Source organism: Ursus arctos, unplaced genomic scaffold (assembly GCF_023065955.2).
Source record: "Ursus arctos isolate Adak ecotype North America unplaced genomic scaffold, UrsArc2.0 scaffold_12, whole genome shotgun sequence".
Classification (NCBI taxonomy): domain Eukaryota; kingdom Metazoa; phylum Chordata; class Mammalia; order Carnivora; family Ursidae; genus Ursus; species Ursus arctos.
The window spans coordinates 6,164,645-6,187,704 of record NW_026622786.1 but is presented as its reverse complement, the minus strand read 5'-3'; the positions used below and the strand labels follow the sequence as shown (position 1 = coordinate 6,187,704).

The 23,060-nt window shown below is 44.2% G+C and overlaps 2 protein-coding genes and 1 non-coding gene across 3 annotated transcripts in view; 1 reads left to right on the top strand and 2 right to left on the bottom strand.

Annotated features, from left to right (window-relative positions):
• The window catches only part of LOC125281757 (myomegalin-like), a 155,084-nt gene that overhangs the window by 8,253 nt on the left and 123,771 nt on the right, over positions 1 to 23,060 (top strand). Inside the window, 1 exon segment of the mRNA XM_057310761.1 lies at positions 21,368 to 21,461. The gene's annotated coding sequence lies outside the window, so the exon portion shown is untranslated.
• LOC125282165 (small nucleolar RNA U3) lies at positions 3,217 to 3,427 on the bottom strand. Its single transcript, XR_007189323.1, has one exon. It is a non-coding gene; the product is annotated as a small nucleolar RNA U3 (small nucleolar RNA).
• The window catches only part of LOC125281759 (neuroblastoma breakpoint family member 6-like), a 36,630-nt gene continuing 30,566 nt past the window's right edge, over positions 16,997 to 23,060 (bottom strand). The window contains exons 18-21 of the mRNA XM_057310742.1: positions 22,604 to 22,655; positions 21,641 to 21,831; positions 19,141 to 19,380; positions 16,997 to 17,109 (exon numbers count right to left, since the gene is read on the bottom strand). Of these exons, the coding sequence (XP_057166725.1) occupies positions 16,997 to 17,109; positions 19,141 to 19,380; positions 21,641 to 21,831; positions 22,604 to 22,655 (596 nt within the window). The remainder of the gene's footprint in view (positions 17,110 to 19,140; positions 19,381 to 21,640; positions 21,832 to 22,603; positions 22,656 to 23,060) is intronic.

Genomic DNA, 23,060 nt, shown 5'->3' with positions numbered 1-23,060 from the left:
CCTTGTCAGCTTTTCCCATTCTCACTGGCGTAAGGTGGTATCTTAGTGTGGTTTTGATTTGAATTTCCCTGATGGCTAATGATTTTGAATATTTTTTCATGTGTCTGTTAGCCATTTGTATGTCATCATTGGAAAAGTGTCTGTTCATATCTTCTGCCCATTTTATGATTTGTTTATTTGTTTCTCACGTATTGAGTTTGAGAAGTTCTTTGTAGATCTTGGATACCAGTCTTTTATTTGTAGCATCATTTGCAAATATATTCTCCCGTTCCATGGGCTGCCTCTTAGTTTTTTTTGACTGTTTCCTTTGCTGTCCAGAAGCTTTTTATCTTGATGAAGTCCCACAAGTTCATTTTATCTTTTGTTTCTCTTGCCTTTGGAGATGTGTCATGAAAAAGGTTGCTTTGGCCGATGTCGTAGAAGTTGCTGCCTATGTTCTCCTCTAGGATTTTGATGGATTCATGTCTCACATCGAGGTCTTTCATCCATTTGGAGTTTATCTTTGTGTATGGTGTGAGAGAGTGGTCAAGTTTCATTCTTTTGCATGTAGCTGTCCAATTTTCCCAGCACCATTTATTGAAGAGACTGTCTTTTTTCCACTGGTTGTTTTTTCCTGCTTTATTAAAGATTAGTTGCCCAGAGAGCTGAGGGTCCATTTCTGGGTTCTCTATTCTGTTCCATTGGTCTATGTGTCTGTTTTTGTGCCAGTACCATGCTGTCTTTGTGATCACAGCTTTGTAGTACAGCTCGAAATCTGGCATTGTGATGCCCCAGCTTTGTTTTTCCTTTTCAACAGTTCCTTGGAGATTCTGGGCCTTTTCCGGTTCCACAGAAATTTAAGGACTATTTGTTCCAGTTCCTTGAAAAATGTCATCGGTATTTTGATCGGGATAGCATTGAAAGTGTAGATTGCTCTGGGTAGCATGGACATTTTAACTATGTTAATTCTTCCAATCCATGAGCATGGAATTTTTTTCCATCTTTTTGTGTCTTCCTCAATGTCTTTCAAGAGTGATTTGTAGTTTCTAGAATATAGATCCTTTACGTCTCGGTTAAGTTAATTCTAAGGTAACGTATGGTTTTTGGTGCTATTGTAAATGGGATGGATTCCCTAATTTCTCTTTTTTTCAGTCTCATTGTCTGTGTATAGAAATGTAACTGATTTCTGAGCATTGATTTTGTATCCCGCCACATTACTGAATTGCTCTATAAATTCTAATAGTTTGGGAGTAGATTCTTTTGGGTTTTCCATATAGAGTATCATGTCATCTGCGAAGAGAGACATTTTGACTTCTTCTTTGCCGATTTAGATACCTTTTATCCCTTTTTGTTGTCTGATTGCTGTTGCAAGGACTTCTAGTACCATGTTGAATAATAGTGGCGAGAGTGGGCATCCTTGTCGTGTTCCTGATCTTAAGGGAGAGGCTTCCAGTTTTTCCCCATTGAGAATGATATTTGCTGTAGGCTTTTCATAGATAGTTTTCATGAGATTGAGGAATGTACCCTCTATCCCTACACTCTGAAGGGTTTTAATCAGAAAAGGATGCTGTATTTTGTCAAATGCTTTTTCTGCATCAATTGAGAGGATCAAAGGGTTCTTGACTCTTTTCTTGTTGATATGATCTATCACACTGATCGATTTGCGAATGTTGAACCACCCTTGCATCCCAGGGATGATTCCCACTTGTTCATGATGGATAATCCTTTTCATGTACTGTTGGATCCTATTAGCTAGGATCTTGTTGAGAATGTTGGCATCCATATTCGTCAGGGATATCGGTCTATAATTCTCCTTTTTGATGGGGTCTTTGCCTGGTTTGGGGATCAAGATAATACTGGCCTCATAGAATGAGTTTGGTAGTTTTCCTTCTGTTTCTATTTTCAGTGTAATGTTCTGACACATATTGTGTCCGATAAGACAAAGCAATAAGAGAACTGGTCAAAAGATTTGAAGAAGAAATGATTCACCAAAGAAGATGCACAAATGGCCAAAAAGCACTTGAAAAGATGCTCCACTTAAACCACTTAAAAGCATAAAGTTGAACAAAAATCAAAATGGCTGCATTAATGTCTCTGCAAGGCTCAATTGTGAACTAGGTAGCCTTTTTCTTCTCTTCTGCAAACCTCTGCTCCTCCTTTCTTAGCCTTTTGTTTCAGGAACCTGGTACCACCCGAAAAACATGATGAAGGAGCTGCCAGCACCCACATAATTTCTGTCAAAACTGGCTAGATCCTATATTTCCCTATAAACCCCCCCTCTGCCCCTTCCTCCAAGGGGACTAGGCTAACAGTTTGTTTTTGTTGTTGTTGTTGTTTTAAATAATGATTTTTTTATTATGTTAGTCACCATACAGTATATCCTTAGTTTTTGATGTAGTGTTCCATGAGGCTCCCAGTTTATGAGGGCCTTAGCCTTCTGTAGCCTCCTTTGCCCGGGACAGCAATGAAGCTGTTGTTCCTCATTTTTCCAAACTCTGTGTTTGTCTTATATTTTGGCCGTGTAGCACAAAGGTCAGTTTTGCACAGCACACTCAGTCATCAGGAAGATAAATGAGTAAGACAGTGAGGTACCATTACACATCCATCCCCGTGCCTACAATTACAAAGGCTCTAAACATATGTGGTGAGAATGTAAAGTACCTAGAAGTTTCTTACACTTGTGGGAATGAAAAATGGTCCAGCCACTTAGAAAAGCCGAACCACAGATAGACATTTACCAATCACATGAACAGCCATTCCTCTCCTAAGTATTTACACAATATGTCCACACAACAAATGCACATGAATATTCCTCACAGCTGTATTCACAATGGCTAAACCCTGGAAACGACATAGATGTCCATTAATAGGTGAAGGTACAGACAGAATATATCCATACAGAGGAATACTACTACCAATGAAAATGCCTGAAGTGGTGATGCATGTAGTAATAGGGATTGATTTTCGAATCCTTAGGCTGCACAAAGGAATGTAGACATGAAAGAGTTCCATTTACATAAAGTTGTTAAAAATGCAAGGCCACCTATGATGCCAGTGGTTGCCTAGGGCTGAGGATGGAAGCAGTGATGGGCTTCAATGGTACCACCCAAGGGAAGTTGTGACCTAGAGGAAATACCCTGTGTCCTGAATGGAGCAGTAGTTTCCATTGTATGTCCCTCTGTGAAAATGTGTTTAACTGTGCAGTTAAGTTTTTTTTTTATTTTTTTATTTTGTGAAAGCACTCACACTGCATCCTCTTCTTACTCCTCCAAAGGAGGACAAGAAGGAGCATCAGTGGCAATTGGCAGTTGTGGAAACAACACCTAAAGCTAGCCTCTGGCTCAGGAGAGAACCTTGTGCCTCCTCCTCGTGGTTTCGGGTACTCTACACGTTCAGAGGAACTTCTCTAGTAACAAACTATAGAAATGATCCCTGAAAGTATAGTCTCAATTGTATACTTTCAAGTGATGCAGTCTACTGTACCTAAATTATACCTCAGTAACAGGTAACAGTAACAGGTAATCCGTTTCTCCATACTAGCAGTGGACATTTAGAAAATGAAATTTTAAAAAAAGGAAATGAAATTTGACAAACACAATAGAGATTCATGTCCGCCATCATTAAATGCATGAGAACACATATAACAAAGACCCCTGAAAACTACTGCTGAGATAAATTAATGGAAATCTAAATAAATAGAAAAACATATATCACATTTGTAGATTAGAAGACTCAATATTGTTGGAATATCAAATCAGCGTTATTCTGATTCATACTGGACATTCTAAGCTGAACTGCAAACCCAAACTTCCAATGTTTCCCCATAACCTGTCTTAAATACCAGGGATTTTTTTCCTGCTTTGTCAAAGATTAGCTGACCATATAGTTGAGGGTCCATTTCTGGGGTCTCTATTCTGTTCCATTGATCTATGTGTTTGTTTTTGTGCCAGTACCATACCGTCTAGATGACTACAGCTTTGTAATGCAGCTTTAAGTCTGGAATCGTGATGCCTCCAGCCTTGTTGTTCTTTCTCAGGATTGCTTTGGCTGTTCAGGGTCTTTTGTGGTTCCATACAAATTTGAGGAGTGTTTCTTCTAGCTATGTGAGAGATGCTGGTGGTATTTAAGTAGGGATTGCATTAAATGTGTAGATTGTTTTGGGTAGTATAGACGTTTTAACAATATTTGGTTTTCCAATCCATGAGCATGGGATGTTTTTCCATTTCTTTGTGTCCTCCTCAGTTTCTTTGCTTAAGTGTTCTGTAGTTTTCAGAGATCTTTCTTCTCTTTGGCTAGGTTTATTCCTAGGTATCTTATGGGTTTTGGTGCAATTGTAAATGGGATCGATTCCTTGATTTCTCTTTCTGCTGCTTCATTATTGGTGTATAGAAATGCAACAGACTCCTATGTGTTGATTTTGAATCCTGCAACTTACTGAATTGGTGTATCTGTTGTAGCAGTGATGTGGATGGAGCTAGAGTGTATGATGCTAAGAGAAGTACGTCAGTCAGAGAAGACAAATACTGTATGATTTCACTTACATATGGAATTTAAGAAACAAAACAGATGAACATAGGAAGGAAGGAAAGAGAGGCAAACCATAAAACGGACTCTGAACTATAGAGAATAAAGTGATGGTGGCTGGAGGGGAGGTGGGCAGGGGGATGGGTGAAATGGGTGATGGGCATTAAGGAGGGCACTTGCTGTGATGGGCACTGGGTGTTTGTCGTATGTAAGTGATGAATCACTAAATTCTACTCCTGAAACTAATATTATACCCTGTGTTAACTAGCTGGAATTTAAGTAAAAACTTGCATTAAAAAAAAAAAATAAAGCCTTTGCTGAATCTCACACAGCAGTATCATTATGCCGTATGGTTGGAGACTAGAATGGGGTGGGGAGATGATGAGCTTTCAGAAGTGGTTGATCCAATCCCATGTCTTCTCCCTTGAATGCTCAGTGCCACCTGGCCACACCCATTGCACCTTGATCTCAGCCAAGTCCAGCCACTAAGTTGAAGAGCTTGATGCTGTCAATGCAAAATAGATGAACCTTTAAGAATTTCTAAAAAACCAAGGAAGAGAGTTCTATTTGAGCCCAAATTAAGACAGCTGCCTGGGATGAGGCGCCTGGGTGGCTCAGTCATTAAGCGTCTGCCTTCGGCTCAGGGCGTGATCCTGGAGTCCTGGGATCGAGCCCCACATCGGGCTCCTCCACTAGGAGCCTGCTTCTTCCTCTCCCACTCCCGTTGCTTGTGTTCCCTCTCTCACTGGCTGTCTCTCTTTGTCAAATAAATAGATAAAATCTTAAAAAAAAAAAAAAAAGACAGCCGCCTGGGATAGGCAGTCTTCACAAAGAAGGGAGTGTTCTGGCAAAGGAACATTTGGTGTAGGGTTGTATACATTTTTACATGAAAAGTTACAAACTGTCAGACAAAAGACATTGTAGAAAGACACTGCAGTTCCAGATCTTAAGTTTCTAGTATATGAAGGGTGGTATGACTTCAATCTTATGAGAACCAGGGAAGTGTCTTCCTTTTTCTTATCTTTTCCGGAATGCTCCTTTTGGGTTATTTTCTTTAAGAAAGCAGAGGTACAATGTGTGCTTGGGGCAGAAATAGAGCCCATGCTTCGAGTTTTTGTAGATTCATTTTGACCTTGGTAAATGTGAAAGCATAGCTTCCTTGGGAGCCAGGAGCAGGACCCACAAACAGTAGAAGTTGAAAATTTCCTGTATTAGTGCTACAGTGACCTCCTAAGTCTCTGGCTCATAAGATCTAGGTGGGAACGTGTGCTGAAGAAGTGAGGAGGTGCTTCAGGGCATCCTTTTCTCCTGCCTCCCTGTTTCTCTCTTCTCAACCTCAGCTTCTATGTCACTGAACACCACTGCACACATCCACTGTGGATATCATCCATCACTGACCCATGACCTGGAACTTCCCATGCGTGGTTAGAGAAATACAACCACAGGTCAATGACATGAGGTCAACCCAAAGAAATCTATCCAATGCTGTTCCATCTTTTTAAAATTGTTTTTATATTTTTTAAAAATTTAATTTTAGTTAACTTACAATGTGACATGAGGTTCAGGTGTATAATATGGTGATTGAACATTTGTAGACATTGCCCAGTGCTCATGACCACAAGTGCACTTCTTGATCCCCATCACCTTTATCTATCCTCCGGCCCCACTCCCCTCTGGCTGCCACCAGTTTGTTCTCTATAGTCTGTTTCTTGGTTTGTCTCTCTCCCTTTTCTTTTTCCTTTGCTTATAGGTTTTGTTTCTTAAATGCCACATGTGAGTGAAATCATATGGTATTTATCTTTCTCTGACTGACTTATCTCACTTAGCATAATACACTCTGGCTCCATCCGTGTCCTTGCAAATGGCAAGATTTCATTCTTTTTTTAATGGCTGAATGAAATTCCATGGTATAAATACACCACATTGTCTTTACCATTCATCTGTCAATGGATATCTGGGCTCTTTCCATAATTTGGCTATGCTGCTGTACTTAGGGGTGCATGTATTCCTGCAAATTAGTGTTTATGTCTTTTTGGGAGTAAATATCCAGGCATTAAATATGAGGGTAAACCAAATAAGCATAGCAAAATGGCAGTAAGGTTACAAATCTTTCCAAAATTGGTGTTCATTACATGTATGATGCATATTCCTAAGCATAAATTAACCATTTGACAATTTCAAAAGAGGTCTTATGAGAGGCAAATGAAATCCATAAGTGACCTGAAATGTGGTGTTTAGTGACATGATAAAAACAACAAAGAAAGCAATTCACACAGAGAGGAGGCGTCTAGGACATAGGGATGTCAAGCATCAGTTTAATGACAAGGCAAATGGTGTCCCAGTAAGGCAAAAGAAGTCTCCTAACATAGGAATACAGCCAGAAGAATAGTGAGTCAGGACAAAACATTTTGAAAAATTAATAATGTACTCACTTAGTTTTATACTCTGCCCCTCACCCTATATTTTTGAATGGATAGAGAAAAAAAGTTGAGAAGAACATCATGACAGTCTACGACTCTGTACGACTCTGTAATTGGCAGTGTTTGTGAATGTCTGTGAATATATGAATATATATGAATACAAATATGCCATTTCCCAGCTCTGTCCACTACAAAGGCCTGGAAATACCAGTTGCAATGAGAGCCTAAGGATACACGTTATGATCTGGGAGCATGGTTTCCCATGAAATGAACCACAGATTCTTAGAGAAATGGCTGAGGCCAGGCCAGAGGCAGCAAATCTTCAACATGAGACAGAAACACCTCATCATACAGATAGCAGGAAAGGTCTCAAAAGCTATGAGGGTTTTATTGAAAGGCTATGGAAGCCAACCTGAAGTCACTTTCACTGTTGAAAGAGAGGTTAAATGGAGCAATCATAAGACCATAATACGATGGTTTAAAACACTTGGATATGATTGCATCCTTGGTTTCATATTAACACAGAAAAAAAAAATGAAGAGGAAAAGAAACTTATGGGTTACCATTAGAGATGCTAGAGGACCAGCTCCTTTAGCTGCAGTTTTCCTACAAACTGTACCACCAGGTAAATAGTATTTGGGGAAATTTCTCTTAATACAAGTGTTTATACAAGTCTTCTAGGACCCAAAACATGATGATGGAATATCATCACTGTGCTCCACAGAATCAATTGATGGATAGGCCTTGAACATGAGGGCGGCCAGCATCATTAGAACACCCGGATACGAGGTGCATCCTGATGGAAAAGCACACAGCACTTGAGAGGAAGTCTTGCCAATACGTCCAACCTCAGACTGATCAGTTTCTACATCTGCCAGGTCCAGCACAGCAGTCAGAAACAAGGGGCTACCGAATATTTGGATGAGGTTAGAAGGACCTCTTTTGTCAGAGCTGCATTTTAATTATATTTCATTTTCAGCTCCCATAAATGTAAACTTAAAAACTGAAGAAATAGTGACTATTTTTCTATTAAACACAACTTTATTTATTTATTTATTACTCTGAGGGAATTCTGTTTCCCTTAATGTGAAGCATTAAGCGGCAATATGCAAGCTTATTTTTGATTGTTGTGCGCTATACTTACTACTTTTCACTGTTCCAGCTAGAAAATCTTAAATTCCATGTGGGCCTTGCATTTTCTCTCTAATAGCACTGTTTCATAATCCACCATGAACTGAGAGGACGTATGGTGGATTGTGTTTAAGTCTATCTGGCTATAAATGCAGTCTGTGGGAATGCTCCAGAACAAACACCTCAGTATTTCCAAGAATGGGTAACAAAAAAGGAGAGAGCAATACCTGGAGAGAGAGAGAGAGAGAGAGAGAGAGAAGCAGGTTGAGAGCCAGAGGGAGAGAGAGGGAGGGAGGAGGAAGGAAAGGGAGAAACTGAGGAGAAATCTACACATAGCTAGGAGGCTTCAAGACAGGTCCTACTGATCACAGTTTGTGCATTTTGTTTGGATCCTGATCTAGAGAAAACAACTTAAAGACAACAATGGGGAATGTGAACACTGTGTATTTTATGAAAGTACATATTGTAAATTTATTGATGAATATACTTCGAAGGTTACAATGATAATCCTTTCAAAAAGTGTTCTCATTTAGGGAACATACAGATAAAACTGCAAATGAAATATGATGTCTGGCTTTTGCTTTAAATAATATAGGAAAAAGTAAGTGGGTGGGATTGTAGTAAAACAAGTTCAGCCATAAATTGATAATTGTTGAGACTGGCTGATGAGGATGGGGATGTTCTGTTATACAATTCTGTCTACTTGTGTGTACTCCCGACATTCTGTATCTAGAAAAGAGTGATGAAGAGTACAAGTCCACTGAGGATAATGGCAGCTGAACCTCTCAACACATACTTTAAAGGGTTAGGGATTAACCGAGAGAGTCAGTAACACCACTCATAACCCTGCCCCCAAACAGCCAGGGGCCAGCCAATACTGCAGACTCCGGATGGTTAGTATTTAGCCAGGTCTGGGAGCCAGACACAGCAGAGGGATTAGCACAGACCATGCACTTAGAGCAGAAGACTTCAGGGAGGGCATCTCAGCAGGGAACACAGGGGCATTATGGCAGAAAGAGAGTGCGAATGGCTCAGAATATGCCTGAGGCCTGCGGACTACAGCTTCAGCTACTTGGATCTGAAGGAAAGGGGCTGCACGGTGTAGAGGACCAGAGGTGGCACCTGGGGGAGGCACAGTCGTTGGTGCAAAGGGGCAGACCTGGAAGAAGGTAACGTCCTTTGGAGGCTTGTGGTAAAGAGAAAGAATGAAGCCACTGATAGAAATGAAAGGACCTATTGGAAGAAAACAGGATCCCAGAAGCAGAAGACACACCGCGCCTCTCCCCAGACCTTTACATCTATTAGAATGATTACACCAAAGAGAGGATCCAGACCTCCGAAGTCCACCAAGCTACTCATAGCACTCATTGTTCCTACGTGGAACTTTTGTTTCTCGTTCCACCAAACCCAGGCGTGTTAAAAAGAAAATGATAGAGCAGACCGGTATTCCAAGGTGACAGAAGAAAACAAAACAAACAGAAATAGAGAGTCAAACATTTCAGCTCACTGACATTACCCCTTAAAATCAATCACAAAACATAGGGAAACTGTAAAATGACATCCTGACCTGAATTAAGTGTACCTAACAAAGCATTTGTAGACATGACAAAGGTAAGAGTTCGCTTAACACACACACAACTCCAAAGAGAAGTGGGCAAGAAATAAGAAATGAGAATCTAGAATTGGCAGAAGTAGGAAAAAACTGAAGAAAAATACTCTGGAAAAGAGGCTGATCAACAAGATTCATCAGGGCAACAGTTGTGCAGAAGGATAGTGGACACTGAATACAGAAAAGAAAGCAGCCAAGAGAACAGAAATGAATAAAAGATACTGAGAAAGGATCAGAGAGAAAGTCATGGATGCCTGGGGGAGACAGAAGCAGAGGAGCCAACACTAAAACCTATCCTCACAGAACTAAAAGATTTTAAAGAAGAAGAAGAAAACTCCTCTGAAGCTACGGACCGGTCCCCCCAACCACCAAAAAAGACCAATTTATATCCAATGGAAAGAAAATCAATTTACATTCTCTATCCCAATCAAACATACAAAGCAAGGCAATATATATTTTTCTTTTAAAATTTTTAATTTAAATTCCATTTAATTAGCATATACTGTATCATTAGATTCAGAGGTAGAATTCAGTGATTCACGGTGCCTGGGTGGCTCAGTCAGTTAAGCGTCTGCCTTTGGCTCAGGTCATGATCCCAGGGTCCTGGGATCAAGTCCCATATCGGGTTCCCTTCTCAGCAGGGAGTCTGCTTCTCCCTGGCCCTCTCCCCCTCCCGCCTGCTTGTGTTCTCTCTCTCTCATGCTTTCTCTCTTTCAAAGAGATAAATGTTTTTTAAAAAGAATTCGATGATTCGTCAGTTGCATATGACACCCAGGGCTCATGACATCAGATGCCCTCCTTAATGCCCATCACCCAGGTACCCCATCCCCCCATCCACCTCCCTTCCAGCAATCCTCAGTTTGTATTCTGTAGTTGAGTCTTTTATGCTTTGTCTCCTTCTGTCCTTTTCCTCTTATTTTTCCTTGCCTTTCCCTATGTTCCTCTGTTTTGCTTCTTAAATACCATCTAAGAGTGAAAATACATGGTATTTGTCTTTTCGTGACTGACTTACTTCACTTAGGATAATACCTTCTGGTTCCAACCAGGTCTTTGCAAATGGCAAGATTTCATTTTTCTGGTGGCTGAGTAGTATTCCATTGTATATACCACATCTTCTTTATACATTCATATGTCGATGGACTTCTGGACTCTTTCTGTAGTTTGGCTATTGTGTACATTGTTCCTATAAACATCGGGGTGCAGGTGTCCCTTCAAAACAGTATGTTCGTATCCTTTGGATAAATACCTAGCAGTGCAATTGCTGGTTCATAGGGGAGCTCTATTTTTAACTTTTTAATTTGTTTAAAAGATTTCATTTATTTGCCAGAGAGAGAGAGAGAGCACAAGTAAGGGGAGTAGCAGGCAGAAGGTGCAGCAGGTGCCCTGCTGAGAAGGGTAATCAATGCGGGACTTATTCCCAGGACCCTGGAATCATGACCTGAGCCAAAGGCAGACACTTAACCACCTGAGCCACCCAGGCATTCTTATTTTTAACTTTTGGAGGAAACGTCATAGTGTTTTCCAGAGTGACCGTACCAGTTTGCATTCCCAGAAGGAACGTGATAGGGTTTCCCTTTTCTGCATCCTTGCCAACATGTGTTGTTTTCTGAGTCATTAATTTTAGCCCTTCTGACCACTGTGAGGTGGTATCTGGCTGCGGTTTTGATTCGTATTTCCCTGATAGGGCAATATACTTAAAAAACTCAGTAAAAACTCATTGTGCAAGTACTTTCTATTCAGCCATGATGTCCGTGTGTGCAGGTAGTAGAAAAAGAGTATTCAATACACAACACTCAGGGAGTCCTGATTCCATCACTAGGAGTCTTTGAAGGTGAACTTCATCCAATGAGAGATGACTGGGAAATTTTGGCTTTCGAACAGCTGGTCACTGTTGAATAGACTCAATTGTAGATGTAAAACAAAAGTCTGGGAGTGGAGCAGGTGGGAAAAATAGGAATAAGCAGCATCTGTTTCAGTGGGTGGAAACAATAGTATACGAAGAGTCAGGTTAAGACGGAGGTAAAGAGAAAATAGAATAATGTCAAACGTTTGAGGTTGAGGGGTCACTTACAACTTAGAAACTGAATGTGAAAAGTTTGACAAGCTAATACGGAACCAAAGATGTCCAAAAACTTTTGGTGCAATGTTCAGCCCTACCTCTACAACCTTCTTAAACACCACACTCACATATAGGCACACATAAGAAGAAAAGAAAGCAGGGGCGCCTGGGTGGCACAGCGGTTAAGCGCCTACCTTCGGCTCAGGGCGTGATCCCGGCGTTATGGGATCGAGCCCCACATCAGGCTCTTCAGCTATGAGCCTTCTTCTTCCTCTCCCATTCCCCCTGCTTGTGTTCCCTCTCTCGCTGGCTGTCTCTATCTCTGCCAAATAAATAAATAAAATCTTTAAAAAAAAAAAAAAAAGAAGAAGAAAAGAAAGCAAATACCACAGAACAACAAACAGATAAAATTTCTCCCCCATAAGTTAACTATAGCCTAAAAGAGATGGAGACTCAGTGTTAAATATGGCGAGAAGAACCAAGACGATTTACTTTACTGTATACCCTGATACATCAAATCAACATGATAGTAGGGATTAGAGCACCAGATGCAAAAAACACACGAGTCGAATCGTTGAACGCTACATCAAAAACTAAAGATGTACTATATATTGGCTCTTTGAACATATTAATTAAATAAAATTCACAAGTTCACAACGATTGTCAAAACAAATACTTTAATGATATAGAATGGGGAGGAAATATTCTTTTCCACAGCACAATGCCAGCAAATACACATTGTATAGGAAGGATAAAGTTAGATAGAATTCTTCCAATGTACAAACACAGATGCGGTTATGATGCACCACAGGGATCATTAAAGATGGCAAAATTTTAGAAAAAGACTTTAGAGAAGAAGATCTTCATACATTCTCAGAGAACCCCTTGCCAAAAATGCTAATTTTAGAAGAAAATCATGTGTCCTGCTATGAACAGATCTGATAGGCCCTCCATAGCAAAGTAACCAATGAAGCTGTCACAAGAATGGTGATGGGCAAACTTGGATCCTCTTGGTCTCCGGGTGGGCTGAGCTGGGACACACACAGCGTTAACTATGGAGTGTCCTGGCCAGAGGGTTAGGCTGAATTTAGTCAGGAGGAAATGATCAGACAACTTCAGGGTGTAGACCCTTAAGCCAAGACATCTGACTGTCCCCTACAAACAAGGAAATGTCAGCACCAGCAGACACAGCCACCTAACGGTGAGAAGATGTTTTGGGTTCAAAAGGACTAAAAAAAAAAAAAAAAGGAACACATTCTTTTTAGTCCTTTGGAACCCAAAATATCTCTTCTCGCTTGTGTTGTCTCTTCTATGTGGTGACACTGACTGTTTGAAGAAAGTCCAGTCATCTTGTTCAATAGTCTACATTCTCAAGTTGTCTGGTAACTTCCTCATGCTCAAATTCAGGCTAAACCTTACCAGCAAGAACACCACATAGTTAATGCTGTCTGCTCCTAGCACAGCCCATCTGGTGGCCCAGAATGTCCAGTTTGACTTGTGATCTTTTTCCATGGTGCTCCTGACTCAGGTTCTCTGCAGGGTGGAATTGAGAGCAGCAAGACTTAAGGTCTGTCAAAACTGTGTCATCTAGTCAGGCATTGGTCTCCTGAGGGATTTCTCACAACTGGAGCTGAAGGCTAGAATATCTCTCATCAAAGCAGTCTTTTGCAGTCAAAATCACAGAGAATGGCTTGTGATTGTGATGTTGATTCTCAGCAAAGGATCCCACCTGTGCTGTGTTTGGGCTTTAAGTTGATTTGCTGTTCTAGATTTCTTTTCATCAAGTGGAAAATGATGGGGTTTTGTGGTGGGGTTTATGATGGGGTTTTCTTTACATGAGGAATCTCTTAGTTTCTGAAGTGCTCCTGACTCAGGTTCTCTGCAGGGTGGAATTGAGAGCAGCAAGACTTAAGGTCTGTCAAAACTGTGTCATCTAGTCAGGCATTGGTCTCCTGAGGGATTTCTCACAACTGGAGCTGAAGGCTAGAATATCTCTCATCAAAGCAGTCTTTTGCAGTCAAAATCACAGAGAATGGCTTGTGATTGTGATGTTGATTCTCAGCAAAGGATCCCACCTGTGCTGTGTTTGGGCTTTAAGTTGATTTGCTGTTCTAGATTTCTTTTCATCAAGTGGAAAATGATGGGGTTTTGTGGTGGGGTTTATGATGGGGTTTTCTTTACATGAGGAATCTCTTAGTTTCTGAAGTGCTCCTGACTCAGGTTCTCTGCAGGGTGGAATTGAGAGCAGCAAGACTTAAGGTCTGTCAAAACTGTGTCATCTAGTCAGGCATTGGTCTCCTGAGGGATTTCTCACAACTGGAGCTGAAGGCTAGAATATCTCTCATCAAAGCAGTCTTTTGCAGTCAAAATCACAGAGAATGGCTTGTGATTGTGATGTTGATTCTCAGCAAAGGATCCCACCTGTGCTGTGTTTGGGCTTTAAGTTGATTTGCTGTTCTAGATTTCTTTTCATCAAGTGGAAAATGATGGGGTTTTGTGGTGGGTTTATGATGGGGTTTTCTTTACATGAGGAATCTCTTAGTTTCTGAAGTGCTCCTGACTCAGGTTCTCTGCAGGGTGGAATTGAGAGCAGCAAGACTTAAGGTCTGTCAAAACTGTGTCATCTAGTCAGGCATTGGTCTCCTGAGGGATTTCTCACAACTGGAGCTGAAGGCTAGAATATCTCTCATCAAAGCAGTCTTTTGCAGTCAAAATCACAGAGAATGGCTTGTGATTGTGATGTTGATTCTCAGCAAAGGATCCCACCTGTGCTGTGTTTGGGCTTTAAGTTGATTTGCTGTTCTAGATTTCTTTTCATCAAGTGGAAAATGATGGGGTTTTGTGATGGGGTTTATGATGGGGTTTTCTTCACATGAGGAATCTCTTAGTTTCTGAAGTACTTGGTATCTGAGAGAGAAAGAGAGAGAAATCAAATGTGAGTCTTGGTCAGATGTCACCTGGTGACAGAGGCCAGGAGCAAGCTGAACCCCTGTCCAGAGAAGGAGCCTAAAGGGGGGAGCCGCAGGCAGCCTGAGGGGGAGAGTGAGAGCCACAGGTCAGAAGTAATACCTCGCTAAACTGAGCGTCACCTGTGTTGCAGGATCCAGGGACCCCTGTGCTCCCCCACCCCCCAGCGGGAGCCTGGTGATATCCCAGCTCAAGGCTGCTGTGAGCTTTGGCCAGATCCCAACTACCCCTTCCTCAGTAGCCACTTCACTCTTGAGCCCCCTTCATCAGAATCCCAAGTGATGGCTTTCTCACGCCTCCCAGAGAGGGATGCACCTAGCACCCAGCACACATGTTCAGAAACAGACTGCTGTAGGAAGGAGGAGATCCTTGGCTGACAAACACACCCCCTTCTCACCGTTGTCCCAGTCTTCTGAGGAGGAGGCCAGGCTATGGAATGAGTCCTAGAATGTCAGAGTCAACAGGAGCCTCAGCCTATCTCCAAGTTCCTTTCTGCCATGTGCAGATGAGGACCTCTTAAAGCCATGTGACCTGTGTCTGAAAACCCTGGACTGAAACCCTGGCTCAGGCCTTGTGCAAACATGTGGGGGAAGGGAGAGGAAAGCCTCTGATCTGGAGGTGTAGGCAAGCAGTAGACATTCTTGGTCACTTAGCTGGAGAGGAACAAGCCCAAAGGGGCAGAGGGAAGAACTCAAGGAGGAGAAACTCAAAGGGGAATTCACAAAAAGAGAGTAGGGGTGTTACCATGGCCCTAGTCATTTTCACTCAGGGACACCAACATTCTCTGAAGGTAATCTCACACAGGATAGCCCTTGGGGCATTTCTAGGACTATTCTCAATGCAGAGACTCACCATACTCTGAAGTGAAAATGAAAAGGCATTCGTTTTAGCTCTCTAGATTCTCATCCCTTCTTTTCCAAAGTTTCCCTAAGGAAAGAGTCTCTCAGTGTTTACCCTGGTATAAAGAAGGACCTGCAAATGGGTTAACATAGGAGAATGAGACCTAAGGTTCTTTACTGAGATGTTGTATAAGGACAAAATTTGATTAAAATGTTCTCTTTCAATCTGCAGTGAACCTGCAGGGGGCTGTGAAATCCACTCAGTGACTAGTGAACTGTCGATTTCATTGGCATAGGAGTAGAGCACTAAATTCTTTGACCTTTGATCAGGGAAGAGATTATGTTTTGGACTCTGGGTATCTATGTAATATTTATTTTTTTCTTGTCTTTTTTTTCTTTTTTTCTTTCATTTTCTTTATTTTACTTGTTTATTATTCTATTTAGTTAGCCAGTGTATGGTACATCATTAGTTTTTGAGGTTGTGTCCAATGATTTATCAGTGATGTATAACACCCAGTGCACATCACAACACGTGCCTTCTACATTATAGGGGCTGAGGAGAAACCTAACTCCAGGCAGTCCGGTGTGGCACTCCCAGCTGTGACAGGTTCTCATTTAGTTTCTCTCATGGGGGCTCTTTCTCCTCAGCTTTAGCACTTCTTATTCACATGGAGAAGTTGAGGGTTACGTGTCCTCCTAGGTCAGATTCCCTGAAAGACCCAGGAGGTGAGTCCTTTTGCAAGTGACTCATTAAGACAGTGCTCCTGGGAGGATGAGGCCTCAGAGTTGGGCAAGCAGGGAAGGAAGGCAGAGAAGCCGAGAAAGTGTGTGATTTCTGGCAACGTTCGCGTGTTTGGCGACATGTGTAACTGATGCTGCTCTGCCGAGGAGGGCCATGAGGCCTGCTTTCCGTGGCCATGAGTGGAGGGGAGAGGGGATCTCAGGACGGCCCCAGCAGGAACACAGTAGAGTTCAGATGCAACCAGGTGATGGAGATGGCAGGGCCGGCAGAGTGGCAGTCCCTAGGGAAACAGACGGAAGCCCAGACAGAGGTAGCACTAGCTGTGGGAGTGACCAAACGAGGAAGACAAGGCAGTGTGAGTGTGTTGGAGGGGTGCAGCTATCATCTGAAGGACAGCAATAGGAATCCCTGTTTCCACGAGCCACAGGGCGTATGATTACCTCCGTTCCCTAAGCCAGAGGGGCATGGAATTTGCATGCGAGTCTCCACCGGCCAAACTGCAGTTTTCTCTTGGGAATCTTGTCTTCCATGACACCTAGGGCTTTCCTGTGACCAAAGACTTGACACTCACACTGGCTGTCCCTCGAGGCCTCAGCGGCATCGCCCTCCAGCTTGGGATGGTTCTTCACGCAGAGGGAAGCATCCAAACCCAGCTCTGGATGGAAAAGCACATCAACAGGATCTGCTGTTATTCAGGATCTTTCTGATCCTCCACCCACACTGACCTCAAAGGACGACATCGGACAGAAGGAGCAAGGCCATCCGAGTGTTCAGAGGGGAGGGGAAGCCAATGGACATGCTTTGATTATTTCCTGTTTTGTTCATCTCTCTCACACAACCTGCGTGGATAAGAATGCCAGAAGGCCAAAGTGCTTGCAGTTGACAAAAGTAAAATCAGAGAAGCAGAATTGGTAAAAACAGAGTTCCGGAGAAGAGAAGACAAAGGCAGAGCAATCAGGCTGGAAAGAGGCTGTGCTATTGGTGGGAAGAGACTGTAGACATCAGCTAAAGTGAAAGTTGAAGGGAAGCCTTTGGGGAGCAACCAGGGAAGAGAAAGCTGGGGAGCTGACACAACACGCGTCAACACGTGGTGCACTTCATACGTGTACACTCTGGATAATACACACACGGATTATACATCGTGTATGTGACCTGAGATACAAATGTGTGTGTCTGTATGTATGTATGTACCTAATTCAGTAAATGATTAAATAGGGATCTGGGGGACACGGAACCTAATATTCTAACCTCCCTTCTGGTCAGTTGAAATTGGAAAAAATACACAAATCCAAGGACAATGAGAAAGGGGGTGGAAGAAACAGGTGACTGTTCAACACCACGGAGGGATTACAGGGGGGAGCAGGTGGGAACAAAACAGAGTAAAACCATCTGCCATGGCGTGACAGTTTGTATTCGCCCCCAGTTCATAGGGGTGAATCACAATCCCCAATGTGATGGTTTTGTGGGGTGAGCATCTGGTCGGCATCCCCCCTAGAAGGGATCCGTGCCCTATAAAGGAGACCCCACAAAGCTCCCTCGCTCCTGGAAGGACAAGGGAGTCAGGCGGCCACCTCCGAACCAGGAAGGCAGCATCACCAGGCCCTAAATGTGCACCTGTTTGATTGTGGTTCTACCGTACCTACAGAACTGTGAGATCACAACTTCTGTTGTTGACAAGGCAGTCTGTCTGTGGCATTTTTTTCTCAGAGCCGGAATGCACAAAGAACCCGGCATGGAGCCTGGTTTCCCTCTTAGTCCTCTGTGGAAGTTGAGTCACAGAGAGAGGAACTGAGCAAGCGGGGTGAGTCGGGGCCACGACAGTGGGAGCATGGAGAAGTGACAGAGAGGCTCGAGGGGGAAGACAGTAAGTACGTCAAGTTCTAAGGCCCTTGTCAGGGCTGTGCTTCCCCGAACACTCCCTGAGCTCTTTCTCTGGGGCCTCTCCCCGGTGCCACATGCTGCTGCTTATGTCACCTCCAACTGAGAACTGCGTCTCCTCATTTCTTAGTTAGTTCTTACAGAGGAGCCCCAGGCCACCCCAGGCTCCAGGAAGGGACACTGAATGCAGGAGGGAAAGGAACACATGACCCAGGGGAGGGTTGGAAAGCTCAGTCTTCAGGAAATCTGAGCAGAGGTGGGTCCTGATGAAGAGGAAGCTGGGGACGAGGCCCCGGAGATGAGGGGAGATGATGAACTAGACGGAGTATCAGAGGAGAGAGTGACGTGTGCATTTCATGTAAGAAAGGGGCCCTTTATGTTCTTAGAAAAGGGAAAAAAGAAAAATAAGTGGGAGACAGCGTTGTGAGACCAGTATTACCATTGTGACTGTGAGCACCGAACAGGGAAGATTGCCTCGAAGGTGTCGTAGGAGAGAAAACTGGGCACAGGAGCCTTTCTGAGAAAGCTAGGGAAGATGGGGTCTGGTGAAGGTGGGGCCACTGACAACTGCCCCGCCCCCCATGAAACAATGCCCCGAAACCATTTGCTGAGTGCTAAAGCCCCACAGCGACCCACAAATTAGACATGACATATTCATAGATGTTGTCAAGCAATTTCTGTTGAATCAGGCCCCCTAGAATTTATGCCGTTTCTTCTTCCCCGCATCGATGGAATGGAGATACTAGTTTTGCGCTTTCCGATGAAGGGGCAGAGGGGAAACTAGGTAAGAGGATGAATAAGTTGGCCAGTTATAGAGCCAGAAAGTTGCAAACCCAAGACCTGGGGCAGAGCTGATACTAAACACCTGGCTCTTGCTGACCTCGCTGGATTGGAGCATCATGGGGTTCGACCTCACCCTGTTGCTGCCTCCAGCCACAAGCCTGTGACAACCAACACAGGGACTAGAACTTCCTACTCCCCGTCCCTCTCACCTTGGAAGAGCGGCCATTGGTTCCCAGAACCTATCTTGGCGTCCAGGCTCCCGATGGCAGAGGAGAGGCCGAGCCTGGCTCTGTTGTCACCACAATCCAACTGCTGTTCCAGCCGCTGTTGCAGAGAATTGGCCACCTGGGTGCTTGGCTGTGTCTGTGCTCCTGACATTTGCACCTCTGCCCTTTGGAAAGTCACGTTTTCACTCGATGGGCCCTGGTGACGGGGAGCCTGCATCGGGGCTGAAGCAAGAAGAGATTTCAATGGGACCCACCCCAGGGCTCCTTAGCTGAGCACTCCCAGAACACCCACGTCTGATGTCCCTTCCGGTCTGAGAGACCACCCTGCGAGCAGGTAGAAAGGTAGACACCATGTGTATGAACGAGATGTCAGTGTTATGTCCGAGCCTAGAGTTGCTGGAACGGCAGGTGCCCAGCCTGCAATGTCCCTGAGGTGAAAATCACCCCCTTCAGTCCACCAGGCGTTTGGATGGGCTCATAAGTTCATTCCTATCATTCCGTTAGTCGTAACCTTCTACGTACAGCCTAGAAAGAGTAGGTCCTAGAGAGTTCTTAGGGCATGGGGAGAAGGAGTTGTCAGTGGGAGCTGTGCAGCATTATAGGGGTGCCAGGCAGCCAAGTGAAGAGCCTCCTGGGCACCCCTCATGACAACAGAAAAGGCCTGGGAACTCTCGACTCTCATTGCTTTTGGATGAAGCCTCATGGAGACATTGATCTCTCAGAGGGGCTGCTAGACCACTGGCTCTGCTCACAGGACAGAGTGAATCACAGGATAGGAGTTGGCAGATGTGTGGCAGGGTCACAGGGATCTTTGGGGGCAGTCTTGCAACCTTTTTCTTTACATTTACAACTGTTTCAAATAATTTGGTACAAAAAAAGAGGGCAGGGCCAACCCCATCCCCACACAGGCCCTGACAGGACCGAGTGGAGACCAGTAGGCAGTCTGAGCTAGTGAGGGTCTGAGGTCCCATAACCACTGGCCGGTGTCCTGGGCAAGTGATATGACGTTGCTGAGCCTCAGCACCCTCGGCTCTCACAGGAGATGCCACACCGACTGGAGAGTGACCTCCGAGGACACGAGCGGCTCCAGCACAACAGCGCTGCTGCTGAGCGGGCACGGAAAGGGACGTGGCGGACAAACGAAGTAAAGTAACTGTGTGTTTCATTTCTGCTTCCTGAATTGCTGTAATCCTGAGGAGGCCTTTGCTTCTTGGCCCCTCCGAGAGGAATGGGAAACAGGGGAGAAGGTGGTCCTAGGGTGGAGAGACTGTTAACTGACCAAAAAGATGAAGGAACAAAATGTTTCATGGCCAATTTCACTAGACAACATTGACACAGTGAGGAACATCATACACTCCTACAAGGTGATTTGATGAAAAAGGAAAGTCGGCTAACAACGCGAATGCTTCTCCTAGAAGCAAAGTCCGAAATGTAGCCTGAGTGGGAAGAAATGAGAATTGGGTGTTAGCCTGCACTCCTGTGCGAGTGTGACCCAAGGGGGTCTTGCTGAGCAGGCAGCACTTTTCTGAAGATTCTGGAGAGGGGAACAACTCTGCTTTGCTCCAGAATGAGGCCAATACCCACGGCAGGTGCATGGACCATTGATCCTTTACATGACATTATGCTACTGAGAGCAACACTTGACGGGGAGAAAATCACTGAAGCTGCACACAGGGTGGAAAGGACACCATCCGTGGAGGATGGAAAACCAGGGCTAGAGCTTCGGCTTCACTGAAACCACGGGGTCCAGCTAGGACTGGGTCTCAGGATCTTCTATCTAAATGCTGAGCATTCTGGGCTCCCCAGAAGCCAAAACTTTGAGCTCAGCAACAATATCACAGGTGCTGCAAATATGGAGCACATGCAAATCTGTGTGGAGAGCCAGAGAGTTTGCAGGATGCTACACCAGATATACAACTGGCAATAGAATCTCATGAGTAGCAGAAGTCGGTTCTTACAAAAAAGCAAGAAAGCAAGAAAGAAAAAGGAGAGAAAAGAAAGAGTCCTGTTACCCAGATATCTACAGTTGACATAGTGGTGGCTGAAGGTTTGCTCTCTTCCGTGCATTTCTCCTCTCTAAACTGACTTGGTACCAAGGGCCTGCACTTGGGAGGGGGCTTGGTGGCAGAGGGAAGTCTGGGACAGAAGGAAAGGAAAATTGTCTGACCCACATGATGCCTTTTCTTTTTTTTATACACTCCCTGCCCAGTGTGGAGCCCAACGTGGGCCTTGAACTCACAACCCTATGATCAAGACCTGAATGGAGATCAAGAGCTGCATGCTTAACCAACTGAGCCACCCAGGTAACCCAGTGTTTTTGAAATGAAATCCAAGAGCAGAGTTCTAACCAGTTTGAGTCTCCAGGATCTGTTGGCAGGGATGCACGTCTCAGCCGATTTAGGTTGTTGGATACAGAGAAGACAGGCTTCCTGACCTCCCCTCCACCCAGGAATGTTGTGCCCCTCACAATGGGAGTACTTACCATCCACATCCGGACCCAAGAAGGTTTCCTGCTTATCAAATGTGAATGAAGCACTTGTGTAAGGTCTGCAGGTGTCTGGCGGGTCATGGCCAAATGAAGAAATCAAATAACAGTCATCCAGGGAGTCCTGCGGGTCTTCATTCTCTTCTGCCACTGGTAGCTCCCTCTGGAGCCTCGTGTGACAGGCAGGACTGGAGATGCAACAAGAAAGTTGAGTCAACATGGAGTCCCAGCTGCTTTGGGCGGCAGGGAGGAAGCACTGGGCACAGAAAAGAAATGCGAAATCTTCTTCCCATGAACCATTCTGCCTCCATCTGGGGCCAGAGTGTGGATGTACCGGGGATAGATGAGGCAGGCAGGGAGGGAGCAAGAGCTGGAGGGGCCCAGAGCATGGCCAGAATGGGAGACTAAAGGGAAGGAGTCTGAACCACCCCAGCACACACAGTCACAACACACAGCACACTCAGAAAACAATAAAACCAGCATCAACACTTTTGCATACGTTTTGTTGACATTTACAGAAAGCACCAAGACAACCCCAGACTGGCAGCATTGTAGTTTCCTAGAAAGCTCGTGTGTCCGAGGCCTACTTGTTTAAACACTGAGATATGAATTTTTTACACACTTTTCTTGCCATGAATTCCTGCCAGCGTCATAATGCGAAACCAGCAGAGACAGATGTGCATCTTAGGCTGGATTCAACACAAAGAGAGACCGTGAGAATGCAAGAAATCCTGTGATTGGTTAGTATACCTGTGTCAATGGCCTGAGCTTCCAAATTTGGGACGCATAAAGAAAGGGGCCTATATGAGTACAATAGTGAAACAGAGAACATTGCTAATGGACCATTTTATGGGTGTCTGAATGGGTGAAATAGGTACATCTAGCACCTTCCAAATTTGCCGAGAGCCAAGATCCCCAGACATCACCACTGCATTAAAGCCCATGATTCTTCAGAGTTACCTGGGGCATATCCGTCCTTGGTCTTCTTCCTCCACAAGATCATTATGACTGTCTACAAATAAATACAGACAGGGCCAGTCACGCTCAAAAACACCATGTGTACATTCCAATTAAGTATCCGATAGAACTAGCACACGGACTGTGCGCCGCTTAGTGGGGCAGCAGGATATTGGGAGAGTAACCATCCAGGAGGCCTCAGGTAGTGTCTTGGGAATGTGCCTTGGTCTGCTTTCCTGAGCCATTGGGCATGAGCTCCCTGCTGTGGTAGAGGCACATCTCAAGAGTCTGTGTACAGAGTGAAACGTGTGTTTTGCCACAGATTCTGGGGAACAGCTTACCTACATTCTAAAAACTTAGAGCAACCTTCTCTCATTACCTTATGCCATGAGATAAATGGTTTAAGGGAATTTAGACACAGAGACCAGACTGATGGATGGAATCTGCAAACCCTCATGTC